Here is a 20385-nt window from a genome sequence, read left to right as displayed (position 1 = left end):
TTAACACTTCAGAAAGATCACTTTGATTAGATGTTCTTTATATTTGGTATTTGGTTTATATTATTATGCAATCTTGTCCTCTTTCTTTAAGCAACCAGGTTTTCCTGTGACTGTGACAGTAGAGAGTCCTTCATCCTCTGAAACTGAAGAAGTTGATGATTCCTCAGAAAGTGTTCATGAAGTGCCTGAGAAAACTAGCATAAAACAAGAAGCATTACAGGTACAAAGCTATCACTTTAAAGATATGGAGAAGTTTATTTCAAACTGCAGTTAGTTTTGGTGAAAGCTTGATAGTGCACTGGACAGCTTGCATGGGATTTTCCCTTGCTTCTTTCTCATATCCCTTGAATGGTTAAGAAATAAAAATTGAAACGTCATCAGTAATATATTTTTTTCCTTAGAATCATAGAATATTAGATTTAGGGAAGGTCTTAATGATCATAAGATAAACTCAAAGAAATTAAGCACTGAATGAATGTAACCAGCTGATTCAGGACTCTTTGGGAGGCCTTATCTTTTTTGTGTGTGCTAGGAAGTCCACAATTAATTTATCAAAATAAATACAGTTTTCTTTTAGTATGAAACTTACAAATATAGAAGGAATTATCCCTTTTTAATATACTTGTATTTAGCTTATAAACAACAGGAATTTATGTCTCACATTTCTGGAGGCAGGGGAGTCTAAGATCAAGGCTCAGGCAGATTTGGTGTCTGGTGAGGGCCTGCTTTCTGGTTCACAGATGGCTCCTCACCATGTCCTCACATGGTGGAAGGGCAGTTATCTTATTTTTATGTGACGATGGAAGTCACTTTTTGATTTTGAAAAAATGAAGACTGATTTTCATTTTTAAAATTAAAGTTAATGATATGTAATTAGAGATTTTTTAAAAGATAACTAATTACAAAAATGATAGAATATTAGAGGGAGAAGTCTATAGATAATGTAGAATTGTTCCTTTTTTAAATGAGCACCTACATTGTGTAGCACCTAAGTGGTTTATTACCAAGTTCCAGAGGAAAAACAAAATCCTAGAATGTCTAAGTCGTGTTCATTATTGTTTTAAATGTGTTATATTTATTTTTTTCACCAGAGGATTAGGAAATTGTATTCTAAAAGTGATTGTAGCCATTGGGAAAGACCAAGAAGGTTAGGAAATGTAACTTGGGAATTTCTGATTCAAGATGCACTGAGAATTCTCTCGGCTCTTTTCTATTTTAAGAACCCCATAAAATGATGTTATCAAAATTTCTGAAATATGTAAGCCTACAATAGTCAAGAGAATTGAAGAAATTTCAACATATTTTTGAAATACAGAAGACAGATGGAAATGAGTATGAAACCGAAGCAGTAGAACAAAGGAAAACCATCACCTAAAATATGCATAGGGAAGCCTACAGCGCAGAGGGAATCTAATCCCCACTGCAGAAACAGCTCCATACTCAGATATGCATATAGGAGGAAGGAAAGGAACTAGAAATGTGACTAACATAGGGAGAGCTCCTTTGCAGTTTGTATATGGAAGAGTTGACACCCAGCCTTACCTTCACTCTCCTGAAATGAGATCATTTGATTTTGAAAACCAGTAAAGTAACTGGGGAGAACTAGGGTAGATAGTGTGGATTTTGCACCCTAGAAAATGGTAGCTGAGGATATCCTGCCATACTGGCTACCCACTTCTTCATGCATAAGAGAAGCTAGTCATCAGCTCCCAGTGATCTTCTGCTCCCTTACTCTTAAATGGAAAACAACCTTGGTTCACCTGATAGTTGAGTAAAACTCACAACATGACAAGGAAAATAAAAGATGAAAGATATGTCCTGGTAGGACCAGAATTAATTAAGAGGACAAAAATAAGAAAAAACCCTACTTAACATCCTTAGGTTTGTTAAGCACAAGAACAAAAGATACAGTGCCTGTAAAACAGAATAGGGTGTTTTTTAAAAAGGAATAGCAGAAAGCAAGGGTGGTCTCTTGGAAATTATAATGGTTGAAATAAATTCATTAGGAATTAAGGAAATTTCTCATTGGATAGAACCGAAAGGCAAGAATGGAAAATATTTGACAGAAATGATATGGTAGCGAGGTTGCATCTAGGAGGTCTAACATGTTACTGTAAGAAAACTTAGAAGACAGAAAAAAATGGAAGGAAATTACAAAAAAAAAAAAAAATCAAGAAAGTTTGCCTTAGATAGATGCATATAAGTAGACAGTCTTTGTTGTGATATTTCAAGATACTGAGAAAAGAAAGAAATTACCGACAGAAAAATACCAGTCACCTAAAAAACAATAAAAACCAGACTTTATCATACTACTCATCAGCTATCATAGATCCTGGAAATAGATACCTCCAAAGTTTTAAAGGCAAATAATTGTCAGCCTGGGCTTTCCCCTCCAGCCAAACTGTCAGTCGTAAGTTGGGGCTGAATAGGATGTTTTTGACCTGTTCTATACCTTTTCTTGTTATTTGAAAACGTAGTCCAGCAAAATGAAGGAATAAACCAAGAAGGAAGATAATAGGTTATCCGGGATCAGTGGTTTCAATGCAGAGAGCACTGGGTCTGGATTTGAGAGGCTTCCATTGGTTGTGTGACTGCGAGCTTAAAAAAACCTTGAAGCATATTACTATGTGTTAGGCACTGTTAGAAAGGAGGAGGAAAGAGAAGAAAAGAGGGAGGGAGAGAATCAAGCTCCAGAGGAGGAGAAAGCTTTGTTGGCACAAACATAAAGCAAATTAAACTATTGAAGCAGGAGCAGTGAGAAACAAACCTCTTGAACACCAAACTGAGGAAGGAAGTGGCTTTTTATTGGCTAGGAGTTGTGGGGGGAGCTACAGCCTCATTCACTGAGCTCCCCGAGAAGCAGCAGCTTTCCCTTTTTAAGGGCTCACAACTCTACAGGGGGAGCAGAGGTGAAACTGTGTCATTGCCCATAGGCCAGGCAGCTGACCTCACAGTCTTTGGCTTTCATAGATTTGCTGATTTATATTTGGCACCCATGGGAGGGAAAGAAGGGGAAGGGTTACAGGAGCTGAACAAAGACAGTAAATTACATGGTGGCAGATGCAACTTTAAGGGGAGGAGGGTTGGATTGTGCAAACATGGAGGACATGACCCAGTTCCGGGCTCTGGCCGGTAGCGATAACATTCTTTGCAACACTTTCAAGGCTTATAGATAGCTTAGATGTTGGGAACCGAAAAGGGAGTTATCTTCCCAGTCCTTAGGCCTTATTATGGTCTGGTCAGTGGTGTCAGCAAGCTGCTTGACCACGGATTCCAGTTCTTTGATATTTTATTTCTGTTTACCCTCCTTATTCAGAGGGAGCAGGTAGAGGCCTGTGAGGAGGGAGATGGGGTGGGGTCTCCCCTCTCACTATGACAGATTTTTTAGCTACCACTGATGTACAGAAGGGAAAAATCCACTTGAACTTGTCCACCCTTTTCAGTGGCACAGCAGTAGGTGACCACCTATCTAATTTATTGTACAAACCAGAACACTTTAACAGTGTAAGCAGGTACTGTTAGCACTAACATCAAGACAAAGGTTGTAAACTGGAACAGTCCAGGGCAACTTAAGATATGTGGTTACTCTATACAAGGGCTGTGGTACTGAAACTGTTTAGAAGGCTGTGTAATCTGTATATATATGGAGATACAATATAACTGCAGTAGGCAGTATTAATTTAATCATAGTAATGAAAATACTGCCGTGGTCTGCAGCTTTGATTATCAATCTGCATATAATAGCAATAATAACTAACTTGTATCAAATGTAGCATATATTTGACACTGTTCTAAGTGTTTTGCTTATATTAATTCATTTGATCCTCAGAATAACCTGTTATAGGTGTTATTATTAGTCCTACTTTTCAGAAAAGAAGCTAAGACAAAGAAGGAACTTGCCCAAGCTGTACTTAAATTTAGATTTGGATCAGGGGTTTGAGCTTAAGCTTTCTGCCTGTTCTCTTAAACACTGATCTGTCTGTCCCTCAAAAAGTAGACAGCTCTGCATATAGAACAGAATATAAATATTATTAACTTGAACAGTGTAAAAGCTAAGTTTGGAAGGTAGACACAGGTGGAAAGAAGGGACAAAAGTATGTCCTTATTTTACAAAGCAGAGCATTGAGAGAGTTTAGATTTTTAAGTAATGTATATCTTAAAAATCTAAAGTTTTTGAGAAATTGATGAGATCATGACCATTGGAAAAACTAACGGTGATACAACTTCATTGAGAGTAGTGGCTATAAGTAAGTAAATAAGTAAGAATTAACCAAACTCTTATTTAGTAAAGCAAGAAGTTAGTAAATAATGTCTAAAATTCAGTCATGTAATACTTATATGTTTAGAAATAGGAAGAATTAAAAAGAAGAATGGTTGATTTAAACCTCACAAAGAAAAGAAATCCAAGTAGCCCATAAATATGGAAAAGTGTTCAACCATATAGATGATAAGAGAAAAATGAACTGTAATCAGTATGAAATGTACACTCTTACCACACTGGCAAAAAATGAAATTTTATAGTGGAAGGTATTGTAGACCTGGAATGTAATAAGAATCTTTCACTCTACTTGTACCAGAAGTGTAAGTCAGCAAACCTACTTTAGAAAGCATTTAGCATTGCCTATCTGTTGAAAGTTTATAAATACCTTATGACTCAAAAAGCCATCTGAGGGTACATGCACCAGAAAAACAGGTACAATAGGGTCCATGTGCATTATTTGTAAAAGCCCAACCTGAAAACAACCCAAATGTCCATTAAGAATTAAAAATTAGATTGTATAGTGAGAAAACTATAGAAGTAATAAACTGAATGAACAAGAGCTACAGGCAACAACAGATGAGTTTTAAGAACAGTATTGAGGCCGGGCGCGGTGGCTCAAGCCTGTAATCCCAGCCCTGTGGGAGGCTGTGGTGGGTGGATCACGAAGTCAAGAGATCGAGACCATCCTGGTCAACATGGTGAAACCCCGTCTCTACTAAAAATACAAAAATTAGCTGAGCATGGTGGCGCGTGCCTGTAATCCCAGCGACTCAGGAGGCTGGGGCAGGAGAATTGCCTGAACCCGGGAGGCGGAGGTTGCGATGAGCCGAGATCGCGCCATTGCACTCCAGCCTGGGTAACAAGAGTGAAACTCTGTCTCAAAAAAAAAAAAAAGAACAGTATTGAAAGGAAAATAAGATATAGAAGTCTGCATTCACTATGATTCCCTTTACATAAAATTAGAAGTAGGCAAAACTAGATTGTTAGGGATGTGTGCATATAAAGGAAAGAATTATTAGGAAAATGAGGATGGTGTTTAATTCTGGGAGAAGGAGAGGAGCTTGTGATGAGTAGAAGAGATGCTGGCTGGTTGTACTTTCAAACTTGGGTATATGGTTACATGAGTGTTCCTGGATAGTGTGTTCTGTGCACTTTTCAATATGTGTAGCATATTTTGCAATTAAAAACCTGCTTAAAGAAATGGTTGCCTCTGGGAAGCTGTATATGTGAGTGAGGAGATGATTAACTTTCATTTTAAGCTCTTCTCTACTAATTCCATTTGTGTGTTTATTCATTTTGCATTGATTGAACATATTCTGTATGCCAAGCACTCTTCTCAGTTTTATATGTGTGTTAATTTACTCCTTTCAAGGGCCCTATGATACATGAATTTATCTCCATTTTATAGATGAGAAAATTAAGGCCTAGAGTTACTCAACTTGCCCAAGGTTATACAGCTGATAGGAAGGGCCAGAACTGCCTGAGAGAGTCTGAATTTCCAAAAAAAATAACCTAAAAGAGAAATGTACATACTAATTAGTAAGCAAAGAAATGCACATTTAAAGAAGACAGTAAGCTTTTATCTATTAGAGGAAAACACATATTCTGTGTTTCACACACACACACATAAATCTTACATTGGCAGGGATTTTCTTAATTCAGCAATTATTTATTGGTTATCTGTTTTGTGGTTGGCACAGATGCTGGGGATAAACACTTATTAAAATATACTCCCTTCTCTCAAATATCTTGCACTTACTTAAATGGGAAGTTAAGCCAACAATTAGAGTAGAGGTGATATATCCAAGTGATAGACTTTTTCATTGCCAATAGCAGTATAAAATCTTAGAAATCTTTTGGAAAGCAGTTTGGATGTAGGTATCGCAGAGCCTTAAAAATGTTTGCCTAGACCTAAAATTGGTTTTTTATTAATTTATTACAGGAAAGTTATTCTAAATATGGGAGAACAAAGCTTTCATATTTAAAAGTGGTTCTTTTATCTTAATGTTGAAAAGTTGGAAACAGTCTGGTTAGCCATAAAGGAATGATTACATGAACCAATAAGCAGGCTCAATGGAATATTTTATAGCCCACTACAAAAGTCAAAGTTATAAGCTCTCTTATCAGATGAGAAATAATTGATTCAATGTTAAACGGAAGAATATCTAGCATAAAATTTGATATACAGTCATCCCTCAGTGTACTCGGGTTCTTCCATGACCCCATTCTCCAGCATATACCCAAAACCGTGTACACATGGATTTGTGGGGCTGAGGCCCCGCAGTTGGCCTATAGAACCAGCATGCATAAAAAGTCAGTCCTCCTTATGAGGTTCTACGTCGGAGAACACGATTTTTGATCTGCATTTGGTTGAAAAAAATCTGCATATAATAGGCCTGTACACTTCAAGCTTCTGATGTTCAAGTGTTGTTGTACAGGATAAAATTTGACATTTCCGGGGCTGCGCTCCAGAAAAAAAATTAACTTGTCCACATACAGAAGGGAAGAAGGGAGCAGCTGTCAGGAAGGAAAATTGCTACAAAACTTTGCCATTAGTCGTTTTTAAGTAGTGGAATGTTAAGTGATTTTACTTTCTAATTGTTCTGTTTCGTATTTCCTTAATTTCTTTAAGGAGAGTGAATTACTCTTTAAAGGAGTAATAAGGAGAGCACTTTCATAAAAATGTAACATTATGCTCTGACTTCCTCCACTAGAGGGAGAAACAATTTCATGTAATTGTGCTTTGGTGTGATTTTTTAGTACCAGTTAGGAATGGAGGATTTTAGTCTTTCTCCAATTATGATGAGTTTTTTGCTTGTTTGCATGTTTGCTTAGAACTTCTTTGATAACTTTCTAAATATTAAAACCATTATGTAAATAGTAAGTAGAGGAATTTTGCAATTTCTTTTTCCTTTTTCCCATAAAAGCTTGGTTGGCTTTAACTGATAATGCAACATGAAAGAATTTGTAGTTATTAGGGAATTTACTGATTTTTCAAACATATGTTATGAATATGAAAATATACACCCTTTGAGAAAATGTTTGAAAATCGTGAAAAACATTCAGGGAAATGAAAACCACCTCTGCATGGTATACACACCTGCATATTTTGTAATTTGCCCTTTTATCTTAAAAAGGTATCAAAGTATTTTGTCACATCATTGAATGCTCTTCCATATCAGAGAATCTTACTTAGCTTATGGACCATCTCCCAAAAAAAGTGACCATTCACTAACTCTGGTTAAGACCCATATCATTGTTTTTAGTGGCTTCATAGAGCATTTCATCATATGGATGTGCTAATTTTTTTAACCAATCACAATTTGGAGGCTTTTGGCTTCTAGGGATTAGTTATGAACAGTCCTGTGACATTATGTTGGTAGACAAATCTTTGTCCACATGTTTAATGATTTCCTTAGAGTAAATTCCCAGACACAGAATTGATAGTATTTACTAAAGATTACTCCAGAAAGCGGTACCAATTTCCTTTCCTAATGTAAGTATGTAGGAGAGTTCCTTCCCTCAACACTCTGGAAGGAATTGGAGAATCTCCCTCATGTCTAATTCCTTTTATACTTCAGTCTTTATCAAAAAGAGCCCTGTCCCTTTTAATTGGTTACTTGATTTTTAATTTGCTCTTACATAATTGAGGTGCGTTAAATGTGTTAATAGGGCTTCCTATTATAAGGGATCCACAAATGAGAATAGAATTTATTTTTCATAGCCTTAATTTTTATTTCTGACTCAATAAATATATGCATGCCTTCTATAGTGAGCTGTCACAAATTTATTTTGGAAAGAGTGGGATTTAAATAAATCTGTAATGTGAGAATTTGATATGTTTTTAGTAATTAATTTCCCTAGTATGGTATGATATTATACAAGCAGTAGGCTATAATCCTGATATCTGAGTTCATTTCTGGCTCTGTCCCTAAACACTTGGTGAGATCAACAGCTAGAAGAGCTTTGGGGATCATATTGTGAATTAATTATAATATTTACTTTATTACTTCACTAGGAAAAACTGGAGGAGTGCTTAAAGCAGTTAAAGGAGGAAAGAGTGATAAGGCTTAAGGCTGATAAACGAGTCAGTGAGGTAAATAAAAGTTTTCTTACCTTTTGAGAGCTTTTTGTTTTTGCTTTGGTTTAACTTTAAGCCATACATACAGACACTTTATAAACTTTAAAGTGAGAGAATATAGTATATTGCAAATTAGTCACATTATGTTAATGTTTCTTTTTACTTATATTTGATGATCATGTGATCTATATTCCAAAAAGCATGTTTTTAGAAATGTAAAAATTGAAGTTTTTTGTCTTTTCCTGTACTTTTATATGACTGGAACTTATTTTCTGTTCATGATGCTTCAATTCAAGAATGCATTTATTAGGCTTATTCTGTATATACAATTATGTAAAAGATGAGGATGAGACTATCTACTGATGGTGAATTAGGAAAATGAATAAATAAGATGAAAGATAATGGAAAACTGGTAAGAATACAGTGAAAGATAAAAATCTATACCATGAGGACTAAATTAGGTGAATGTGCATAAGAGCAGGGGATAAGCTAGAAAGTTCTATATAACTATAATTTATTATTACAAAGTAAGTTTAAGGAGGAATTTTTGAAAGTGTTGCATTGGTTTGGAAGACACGTAATCATTCAGCAAAGGTTGAAGACCTGATTGTATAAGGCAAAAGGCACATTGTGAACACATGGCCTTTCAGAGAAATGCTAGAGTTAGATTTCTGTGTAGTATTAAATAGATGATAAATGTGGATGGTGTGCAGGAGAGTACATGTTTTCAAGAAGCAAAGGGGGAATATTGGTAATTGTGCAGTTAGTAAATTGTGTATGATTTGAGACTTTTAAATGTATATATTAAGTATCTTGGTGGCAAAAATTAGTCCTCAACAGCCATATTGTAATATACTTACTCTATATTTCATTGTCTAATTTAAAGGAAACCTTAAACAGCTATTTTTCAATATAGAATGATCCAGGTATGAATTTAGCCTGTTAGAAATGTGATGTTTTTGAAATATCATTAATGAAGTAATGATTTATGTAGGAAGTTTTGTCAAGTGTCTCCAGGTTTTGATTGTTATGTAATATGGTCTGTCTTTACTGGTAGAGAGTTAGATTAATTGTAAATTAATTATATTTTTTAAATGTTTTATTTTAGTTTCATAAAATATATTTTGGTGATAATGAGAGAAAATCATGTCACACATTTTCAATCTTCTTTTACAGCTAGAACATGAAAATGCCCAGTTAAGAAACATAAATTTCTCTTTGTCTGAAGCCCTTCATGCACAATCATTGACAAATATGATCCTGGATGATGAAGGTGTTTTGGGCAGCATTGAGAATTCTTTTCAGAAGTTTCATGCTTTCTTGGATCTCCTTAAAGATGCTGGGTTAGTTAATTTCTCCCTGTGACATTCTTCCCTCCATGACTTTAATAGTAGTTTGCTGAGGAACTTGAGCATTTTTTATAGCTTCCTTAAGTCATATTTACTGTGTAATTATAAGTAATACACTTGATTTTTTAAATGTGGAATTAATTTTAAAAGAAATGCAATGCACACCTGCCTTGGTTGAGGGCCCAATATGAAAAAGTAAACCTGTTTGGCTCGGTGGTCTGCACCTGTAATCCCAGCTACTTAGGAGGCTAAGACAGGAGGATCACTTGAATCCAGGAATTCAAGGCTAGCATGAACAACATAGCAAGACCCCATCTCTTAATAAGAAAAAATGAGTAACCTGTAGATAGAGTAACTGGTAGGTGTAATTCTTGTTAAAGACTAAATTGAAAGTAGTTTTAATTGAAAATATTCAGGAATTTATAGGAATTTTTCTTTTATTCACTTTGCTTGTTAAGTAAGTTTGAATTAAAATTGTCTTAGACATTACAATTGTTATTAATCTACAGGGTAGATAGAGATATAGATCAATGGTCCTCAATCAGGAATGATTTTGCTGACAGAAGACACTAAAAGAGAGAGTTCGATATAGATAATTGATGGAGTTATGATTTGTAGGTAAACAGTTTGGTGAGGGAAGGAACAAACTTATTCTTGAGAACTGGAGGAAAGGTGGTAGTATGGGGATGAAGGTGAGAGGCACGAGATATGTGGTGGAAATTGCAACTTCTACTGAGACACTATATAAAATAGGGAGGGAATAAGTAAGGGAAATGAAGTCAAGAGGTATCTACTACATTGCTGGGGGAAGAGACAGTGTTTAAAGGATTGGATGATCTGATACGGTTTGTCCCAAAGCACAAATGTGGGAAGGTCTGAGAAATTGGGAGGGATGGGGGTGTGGTCTGGAGTAGGATAATTGGTTTTAAGATTTTAGAAGTATTTCATGTTTGTAGGTTTGGGGAAATGTAAGCTGTCCTTGTGTGATTCTAGTAATCCTTGCCTTTTCCTCCTCTTCTTCTCTTGACCAGGCTTGGGCAGCTTGCCACAATGGCTGGGATAGATCAGTCAGATTTTCAATTACTAGGTCATCCCCAGATGAATTCTACTGTTAGTAATCCACCTAAAGAAGAAAAGAAGGCACTTGAAGAAGAAAAACCAGAACCAAAGCAGAATGCCCTAGGGCAAATGCAAAATATCCAGGTAGGTGAATAGAACAGAACTTAATGATTCTACAAGTGATTAGCAAAAAGGGAATTACTAAGTCAGAGAGAAAAGAATAAGTGATCTGTTCACATGCTTGGGGACCAGAAGCATCTTTGGGGTCCTTTCCAAGACTGAGATTAGTAAGTTTGTGCCCATTTCATTATATTATATTGTAAATAAGAAATAAGAAAGTTCTTTTGAAATTTTGTGATTTAAAGCAGACCATCCTCAGTGGAGAAATGAAAGAGAAAATATTTAAAATTTTAAATTTTGTAAATGTCTATTCTATTCATATTTCATCTAGGTTTCTATTTGTATGCAGTCAGCTTACAATGAAGGAACACTAATGAAGGTACAAGTACTGATATAGATAATATTTCAAAATGAGTAATCCATATGTAACCAACAGGCAGTATATTATAGGCATCATCTAGCTATGGGAATGGGAGGGGAAGACCTGTCTGCCACAGGAATCCCCTGCTGCTTTTCCTCTGGACTTACTTGGAGCCCCCATCTCCCAACTCAGCCAGTCTCAGACTGGTCTTGGCAACTGATGACTTGAAAACTCAGTCTACTTACAAATTGGATACTGCTTATATGTGTATGGAGGATAGGAACAAAATTAATTTCTTCTACAATAAGGTTTTATTTTTTTAATGAGGGAGAGAGAAATGAGTAATAATTACATAAAACACAAAAGTCTGAAAATGTGCTGGACCTACCCCTGGATATAGCTAAGTTGGCAATCACTTGGCAAGATATACTTAGGGGAAAAATGACCTGGAAAAATTCTAAGGTCACAGAATAACACTGATGTTTTGAACTCAACTTTTTAAAGCGTGGCTTTATTCGTCACTAAATTTTTGTTTTGTTTTTCATTCTAGTTTCAGAAAATTACAGGTGATGCTAGAATTCCTTTGCCTCTTGACTCCTTCCCTATTCCAGTTTCTACTCCAGAGGCCTTGGTAACTTCCAAAGACAACCTGGGAGTCCCAGCCACTGAGCAGCAGCAGGAGTCTTTTGAAGGATTCATTGCTAGAATGTGTTCTTTAGCAGATGCGACTTCTGGAACTGGAAATCAAAGAAAAGAAGAGGAGTTGTCCAGAAATAGCAGATCTTCTTCAGAGAAAAAGACTAAAACAGGTGAATATACCAAAAAACACTCTGGTAAGAAACACACTGGAAAGGACCCGCATTCCTACTCTGACTCTCCTGAAAACCGGAAAAGCAAAGGAATTGGGGAAACTAGTTCTTTGGTTAATGAACCAAGTAAAAGTGGGTCTTTGAAAAAATATGTTTCTGTCAAGAAAGAAAGTAAAATAGTGACTGTTTCAGACAAGACAAATAAAAGTAAACCCAATCCACTAGAACATTCTGAAAGTGATACTCTTGGATCTGATTTTGAATTTCAAGAAAGCATCCATTCTCTATCACACCTGACATATGACTAAATATTTTGAAATTATGTTTTTGCCTTTAAATTTTAATAAATTTTATTATGTTTTTATTATGGCGTATGGTGTCTTAAAATATAGGATTGGAAGCCATTAAAGGAAGATTTCTCTATACTTTCTATTTTAATGAAACTTTTAGTCTATTTTTCCCATTGATAGTGTACAGCATTCATTCATCAAGTGTTTACTGAGGGCCTAGTATGTACAATACCATTCTGGGTGCTATGGCTTTCAGCAGCAAACAAAACAAAGCCTTTACTCTGAAGGAACTAATATTCTGTGGAGGGAGAAAACAGAAAACAACAAAGCAGAGTACGATGACTAGAAAGGGATAGGAGTGAATAAATGGAATAATTGTACCGTTTGGTTAAATGTGGAAATAAATATATATCACATGGCCAGAAGCCATTGACATATTTGAATATATAACTAGAGCAGCAAACATGCCTAGATGCTTACCCATGTTCATGGATTATAGCAACCCTGCTGTAACAGGGAACTATATTAATATTATTATGCCCATTTTATAGGTAAGGAGTCTGAGGATACAGCCTCTGTGAATTTCCCAAAATTGTACAGCTGAAAATATGTGGTAGGGCTGGGATCTGAACCAGAACTCATGCTTTAATCAGCTATCCTGTTTCTCTGTTAAGAGAGGAACCGCTTAAGGAAGATTCCGAGAAAAAAGCCAGTGAACGCCTTTTTCAGGTGATGCAGAATTCCTTTGCCTCTTGACTCCTTCCCTGTTCCAGTTTCTACTCTTATCTACTAAAGTAGATAAGAATGGGACTATCAAAAAAGCACACCTGGGTTGAATTTTTTAAAGGCAGAGTTAGAGTATGAACATACATCTTTGAAGCAAATACCCTTCCCTGGTAAAACATGCATAGATTAGACCTTTCCTACAACCTGATTGTGACTTGAGAGATGAGATGAGAGAGAAGCTGGAGTGTCAGATTCCTTCTGGATGGTCTTGCCTGATTGTTATCAAAAGGGCTACTACAATACTACTGAATTCATTAATCATGGATTGACTGTTATGGGAATGAAACAATGAACAAGATGTAATCTTGACCCTTTAACAGTCGAGTGAAGGGGAGACACACAAGCAGATGTTGTAATACGGCATATTATGTTTGATGGTGGGAATGCTGAGGGAGTTTAGTCAGTGTTTGGGGAAGAAGGAGGGAACCATGGGGCCAAGAAAGGTCAACTAAAGACCTGAAACGTCGTGTTAATTCCTAAGCTAAGTCTTAACGAGTTAGAGGCTAGTGGGTAAGGAGGTGAAGGGGAAGGATACTCAGGGCAGAGGGAATAGCATAAGCAGAAGTACAGAGCCATGAATGTGAGTATGTGTGTTTGAGGAACCACAAACACAAGTAGTCGAGAGTTATCGAAACATCATCAGGCACTGGCAGATGTCACTCAAGGAGGCAGCTAGGGGAATGAGATGGGGTCTTATAATCCACATTGCATGGAGCTGGTTCTTTTTCTTCAGTAAATAGTGAGCTAGTAAAGAATGGAAATAATGTGCTTAGGCTTGCATTTTAGGTCATTAGCTTTAGGCTGATACATTAAAGAAGTATGTAGATCATACTCTTCTGAAGAGTGTTTGCCTTTGATTTTTAAACAGGACTTATCCTCCCACTTCCTCTCCTATGCTACTGAAATAATTTTTAGACAAACATAAGGCAGACCCTGCATAAATAGAATTAAGCAGGTTTCTTTACAGGAGTACTTCTCAGGGGTGCTAGAGGCTAGTGTTCACTCTGAGTCTTCAAGACAGGCATATGGTATGCAGCCCTCCTCAAATATACTTGATTATAGAATCCTTTTTTAATAGGAATGCCTAACTGGTGCCATGAAATGCCAATTTGATAATTTATGACTTAGAAAGACAAGAAAGGGATCTAAAATAAGGTATAGATGAAGGGAGGGAATAAGTTTTAATCTAATTTAGGCGATTAAGATTTGGTTATGGGAAGTAAGGAAAAAAGAGGCAGAGGGTGGATTTGTGTTTCTGTGACTAAGGTTGAGTGGTGGTATCATTGAGGCTGGGAATATGAGATAAAGAACTGCTTTGGAAAGAAGAGTTTAGTTTGGGACAGGCTGAATTTTACATCACCTGTAGATTTCAGGAGGAAGTGACTGGTAGATGATTGGATGTGCATGTGAAGACATGGAAATAAAGAATTTGAAAGTCATCAGCACATATAAGCAGTAGCTAAAATCATATTTAAAATCATAATGTTGATGAGAACACAGAGAATTGTGGGGACTGTCAAGGTTTAAGTGATAAGCAAAAAAGGATTCTGAGAAGGAGACAAGTGAAAAAGAGTGTCAGGAAGGAAGAAGTAGAATATAGAGAATAAGTGTCCACAGGATTTTGGCAGTTTGGTCCCAGGTGACCTTAATGAGAGCAGTTCACTGAATTGGTTGATAAAAATGCCAGATTGCAGTAAATTGAGGGGCAGGAATGCCCTGAGGGGAGATTGAAGACTGGGTAGAGGCTACTCTTTGAAGGAGTTTGGATGATAAGAGGAAATGAAGTTAGCTGAGGAGGAATTTTTTAGAGTAAGAAGGACTTAAATGTTGGTAAGGTGAAAGGAAGGAACCAATTAAAGAAGGAGAGGCTCATTTATGCAGCAGGATTTCAGACAAGGAGGGAGCCTGAGATACTTCAATGTTGTTAAGACTGAAAGAAACAGATCTGAACAGTTGGGGATGTACATGTTTGATTTCTCAATGAACTTGAGATGGCTCCCATACCTGTAGTGCAAAATGGTTAGATAAGTAACTTAGAGAATCTGGGAAAGAAATAGATTAAAAAAATAAAATCAGGTACGGGGTCACATCGTAAAATATGTAAAAAATATTATAGAGTTGGGGGATCCTGGGAGGTATGGACAGAGACAAAGATGGGAAGGGTTGGAAGTTAAATGAGCTTGTACCTGATAGCCCCAGTTTTCTTTACGGATTTTTAAAAGACATACACACATACACATAATCATAGTTTTAAAATTCTTCCATATTTTACATATATTTTATCAAACATTTAAAACCATACCACTGGAATTATAAATGTGGATATTTTGCTGCTAAATATGTACAATTTTAGCCCTGTATGTGATTGTTAAACTTTCAATATACCTGAAATAATGTCATTTAATTTTGAAATACAGTATTTTCATTTGATTTAGAGAAAGGTACAAGCATGTATTATGCACCTTTACTGAGTACTTAGCAGAACATATACCGTCTATGCAAACAGAACTTTTTTAAGAAAATTGCCAGATGTGATAATAGCAAAGAGCTTGTCATCCTGCCTTAAATCCATACATAATTACTAGTGGTTAAAAATCACTCTTGTTTACCCATCCAGTTCTATGTCCAATAATGAGTTAGTCTAATTTCAAATGGGTTTTTATAGAATCTCTAATCTCAAGACAGTAACACTTGATTTTCAGAGGATCAGCAAGATAGGAGATGATTGGGTTTTTTTGGAAAATTCTGATTAAAAGCTACATGCTAGAACGTTAACATGGATGACTGAACACATTCTTTTACTCTTCTAGAATCCCTTTGAAATGACTGGAGAAATATTAAAAATGATAGCAGAGTTGGAAAACCAGAAATTGAACAATGTGGAATTTCTGGAAGACAAAAAGCAGATGTTTGATGTACCAGTTAATTAAAGGGTGGAACAGCTAAGCCATTGCACTCATCTTTGGAGCATCTGATTCTGGAGTTTACCACCAGGCTAAGAAAGCAGCTGTTGAAGTGGGAACTCTGACCCAGGAAAGCTGGGATCGGAGAATAAGAGAATCATCCAAAATAGCTACAAGGAGGAACTGAAGTTAAGCTGCCCACATGATCTCTCTCTGACTACGGTGACCTGCCAATCACCGTATAAGTGCCTGTAATCATTTGTGTTCATTGAAAGTGAACCAGAATTCCCATTTGGAAGAAAAAAACAACACTTCAAACTTTAATCTTAGGCCCTCATTTTTAAATATGGGCAGCTAAGAATCATCAAATTGGAAGAAAACCAGTAACATAAAAGGAGGCATGAAATTAAAACAAATTAACCTGTTCAAGAAGATAGTTACTAGAAGAAACATGAAAATTTTAAATTAATGAATCAAGATCTTTAGCAATTCATAAAGATACTGTGTCCTTAAAGACTAGAATGCTATGATAAATAAATATTTATAGTTTCTGGAAATTAAAAATATGATTATAAAACTGAAACACTCAGAAGGTGGACTGTATAGCAGAATGGATTCAGTCAAAGCTTAAATTCATGAAATGGAAGATATTAATTGGTATTAGATGTTTCATCAGCAACTAAATTACTTAGAAGAAATCTTTCTCAGAGTAACTAAACAAAATGAACAATGAATCCATTAGTCGTTTTTTGTTTTTTGGGGTTTTTTTTGAGTCAAGGTCTCAAGTCGCCCAGGTTGGGGTGTGGCAATGGGATCACAGCTCATTGTAACCAAAATCATTGGGCTTAAATGATCCTCCCAGCTCAGCCTCCCAAGTAGCTGAAATGCACCACCAGGCCTGGCTAGGTTTTAAAAATTATTGTAGAGATGGGCTCTTTGTTAGGCTAGATTTGAACTGGCCTCAAGTGATCCTCCCACCTTGGCTTCCCAAAGTGCTGGGACTACAGACCTGAGCCACTGTGCCCGGCCCAATGAAAGATGTTTAAATCAAATAAACTGATAAAGATATGAGACACACTACTTTGGCTTTGTGACCTGCAAATCCTCTTTATAATCACTACAGTTGCCTGCAATCAGAAAACGTCTAAATAAATACTAATGAACGTGAAAACAACGTCCAACTAAAATTCTAGGTTTTAACATGAATGGAGGCAGGGCAGCACATAGAAAGTGAAAGCTTGTCCCAGATCTTGTCTTATTCAAGGGAAGGATATAGGTAGTGTTTGATTCTAGGTGTTGATTGAAAAAATATATTAAAATATATATAAAGTTAAGGGTATGTTAGTAAGGATAGGTTAGGTGATGATGCATTAACAGCTCCCAAATTTTAATTACTTTCAACAACATAGGTTTACTTGTGCCCATACAATTTGCCTTTGGCAGATTGGCTAGAGGCCCCTATTGAATACCACTCTCAATCTAGGAGCGAGGCTGGTGGAACGTCACTATTTGGAACATTGTTATAGTGTCCAAGGAAAGAAAGTGCGATGCAGCATATATTGTGACTTAAAGCTTTTGTCTAGAGGTGACATATGTCACTTCACATTTATTTGACCAAAGAAAGTCACATGGCTATGCCTGAATTCAACAGACCAGAGAAGTGCATAATTGCCATTTGCCATGAGATGAGAGGGAAGCAAATATATATCAATGACTTTAATAGCTACAAAACTACCCGGAAAGAGGGAATGGAATTTTTAGATCCAACGACAGGAAAGAAAAAAGAAACAAGCTACATAGAAATTTTTAAAATTCACACTATAGCAAGATCAAGTCACTTCCTCATAATAAGCATGAACAGGTTAAATTCTGGAATCCTTAGGCTTGAGTAAAAACACGAAATCCCATTTTGCTATTTGCAAAATCTAAAACACTGTCATAGATTATGAAGAGATGAAGAAAAATATACCACGCAAATGCTAAAGAGTAAATGTGGCTGTGTTAACTTCAGACTAAATAGAACCCAAGGTGAAAATCAGTAAACGGGACAAAGATTCTTTTGGCTGATACGTACAGTGTTGCAGAAGATTTTTAAAATATATCTGCAATTTGATATGCTGATAAATATGCAGAGCAACTGGAGTTCCTCACAACTAGTAGGAATGCAAAATGACTCAGTCACGCGAAACAGGCAGTTTCTTTAAATGCTAACATACACATACAATATGACCCTGGGTATTTAGAGATGAAAACTTACGTTCACACAAAACCTGTGCATGGATCTTTATAGCAGCTCCATAGTCACCAAGGTGTCTTCCAACAGGTGACTGGATAGAGATGCATCTATATGATGGCATACATGTCACAATTTGGATGAATCTCAACATCATAGGTTGAGTGAAAAAGCCAGTCTCAGAAGGCTACATTCTGTATGATTCCGTTTATGTGACATTCTTGAAAAGACAAAACTATAGTGACAGAACAGATTGGTGGTTGCCAGGTGTTGGTGTTGGGGGGAGTTGATTATAAACAGGCTGTGAGAAGGAAGTTTTTTTTGTTTTTTTGGTTATTTGGTGATAAACATTTCTGTATCCTGAATATGGTGGTGGTAACATGAGTCTATACATATGTTCAAATTTATAGAACTGCACACTTTCAAAAAAGTCAGTTTTACTGTATAATATTAGAGCTGAAAAAAACTCAGATACCTCTTGCCCATTAGTAGATCAAGATATGAAAGATACTGTTGAACATAAATATTTCGTATCCATCATGAATACAAAGTGTATTCTCTTGGAAAACCAGTGGAACATTCATATAAATGATTCATATGAAGGAAAAACACCTTGCAAAATTCAAAGATCATACAGATCATGTGTTCTTATAATGTTATAACAATAGCAAAGAGGCTGTCCACTTGGAAATTTTCAAGTGATCTTCTAAACTCATTTAAAGGAGAAATCCAAACAAATTGCAAACTGTTTAGAATTAATATAAAATACTTCTCTAAAGCTGAGGAATTCTACCCTAATGGATGTTAGAGGAAATTTTATAGAATTTTATTTACTTTTCAGAAGGAAGATAAAAGAGATGAATTAAAAATTTAAAACTAAGGAAAAGATAAACCAGGCCGGGCACGGTGACTCACACCTGTAATCCCACCTCTTTGGGAGGCCGAGGCAGGCAGATCACCTGAGGTTGGGAGTTTGAGACCAGCTTGACCAACATGGAGAAACCCTAACTCTACTAAAACTACAAAAATTAGCTGGTCATGGTGGTGCATGTCTGTAATCCCAGGTACTCAGGAGGCTGAGGCAGGAGAATCGCTTCAACCTGGGAGGTGGAGGTTGCATTGAGCCAAGATCACACCATGGCACTCCAGCCTGGGCAATAAGAGTGAAACTTCATCTCAAAAACAAAAAAAAAGAAAAGAAAGAAAGAAAGGAAAGAAAGAAAAAGAAAGAAAAAAGAAAGAAGAAAGAAAAAGAAAGAAAAAAGGAAGAAAGAGAAAGAAAGAAAGGAAGGAAGGAAGGAAAGAAAGGGAAGGAAGGAAGGAAGGAAAGAAAGATGAGGAATTGGTAAAAAGCAGAAACGAGTAAAATACAAAGCAAATTTTGATCAGTGAAACAGGATTTTTAAAATAAAAGACAACCATCGTAAACTATGATAAAGAATAAAAAGCAAGAAGTAACTAACAAAAATTGCCAGAATTAGGAATAATTTTAGAAGGATACCTACAAATATAACAGATATTTTTAATTACAAGAGTACTATTTGTAATTTATTACAAATAACTGTGTAGCATCAAACCAATAAATTTGAAAGACTAGCTGAAATGTGACTTTTAAAAAATATGGATTGTAAAAATTGATAAAAAGTAGAAAAAGTAAATAAATGAAACATCTTAGGAGAAATTGAAAAAATAGGACAAGAACTTATTTTTAAAAAGAGGCCAGGCATGGTGGTTCACGCCTGTAATCCCAGCACTTTGGGATGCCGAGGCATGCAGATCACCCGAGGTCAGGAGCTCAAGACCAGCATGGCCAACATGGTGAAACCCCATCTCTACTAAAAATACAAAAAGCCAGGCGTGGTGGTGGGCACCTATAATCCCAACTACTCAGGAGGCTGAAACATGAGAATTGCTTGAACCCAGGAGGCAGAGGTTGGAGTGAGCCAAGATTGCACCACTGCACTCCAGCCTGGAAGACAAGTGAAACTCTGTCTCAAAAACAAAACAAAACAAAACAAAAGACAAAGACAATTAGAAAAACTTTCAAGGGGCCAGGTGTGGTGGCTCACACCTGTAATCCCAGCACTTTGGGAGATCAAAGTGGGATGATCACTGAGACCAGCAGTTTGACAT

The 20385-nt window shown here is 36.3% G+C and overlaps 1 protein-coding gene across 9 annotated transcripts in view; it reads left to right on the top strand.

Annotated features, from left to right (window-relative positions):
* The window catches only part of CEP78 (centrosomal protein 78), a 37487-nt gene extending 18344 nt beyond the window's left edge, over positions 1-19143 (top strand). For 3 of the 9 annotated variants that reach the window (XM_032290874.1, XM_032290876.1, XM_032290875.1), the window contains 6 exons: positions 92-220; positions 8280-8357; positions 9519-9685; positions 10723-10894; positions 11202-11249; positions 11782-12404. In XM_032290874.1, the coding sequence (XP_032146765.1) occupies positions 92-220; positions 8280-8357; positions 9519-9685; positions 10723-10894; positions 11202-11249; positions 11782-12348 (1161 nt within the window). In that variant the 3' untranslated portion in view covers positions 12349-12404. Of the gene's footprint in view, positions 1-91; positions 221-8279; positions 8358-9518; positions 9686-10722; positions 10895-11201; positions 11250-11781; positions 12405-15926; positions 16758-18342 lie in introns of those variants that run through there. The other 6 variants (XM_032290878.1, XM_032290877.1, XM_032290879.1 and 3 more) reach the window with 4 other exon arrangements.
* Positions 19144-20385: the final 1242 nt, after the last annotated feature.

Source organism: Sapajus apella, unplaced genomic scaffold (genome assembly GCF_009761245.1).
Source record: "Sapajus apella isolate SASKATOON/1434 unplaced genomic scaffold, GSC_monkey_1.0 scaffold24, whole genome shotgun sequence".
In the NCBI taxonomy this organism is placed as follows: Eukaryota; Metazoa; Chordata; class Mammalia; order Primates; family Cebidae; genus Sapajus; species Sapajus apella.
The sequence above is the reverse complement of the archived record's forward strand: the minus strand, read 5'-3'. Positions and strand labels throughout refer to the sequence as shown.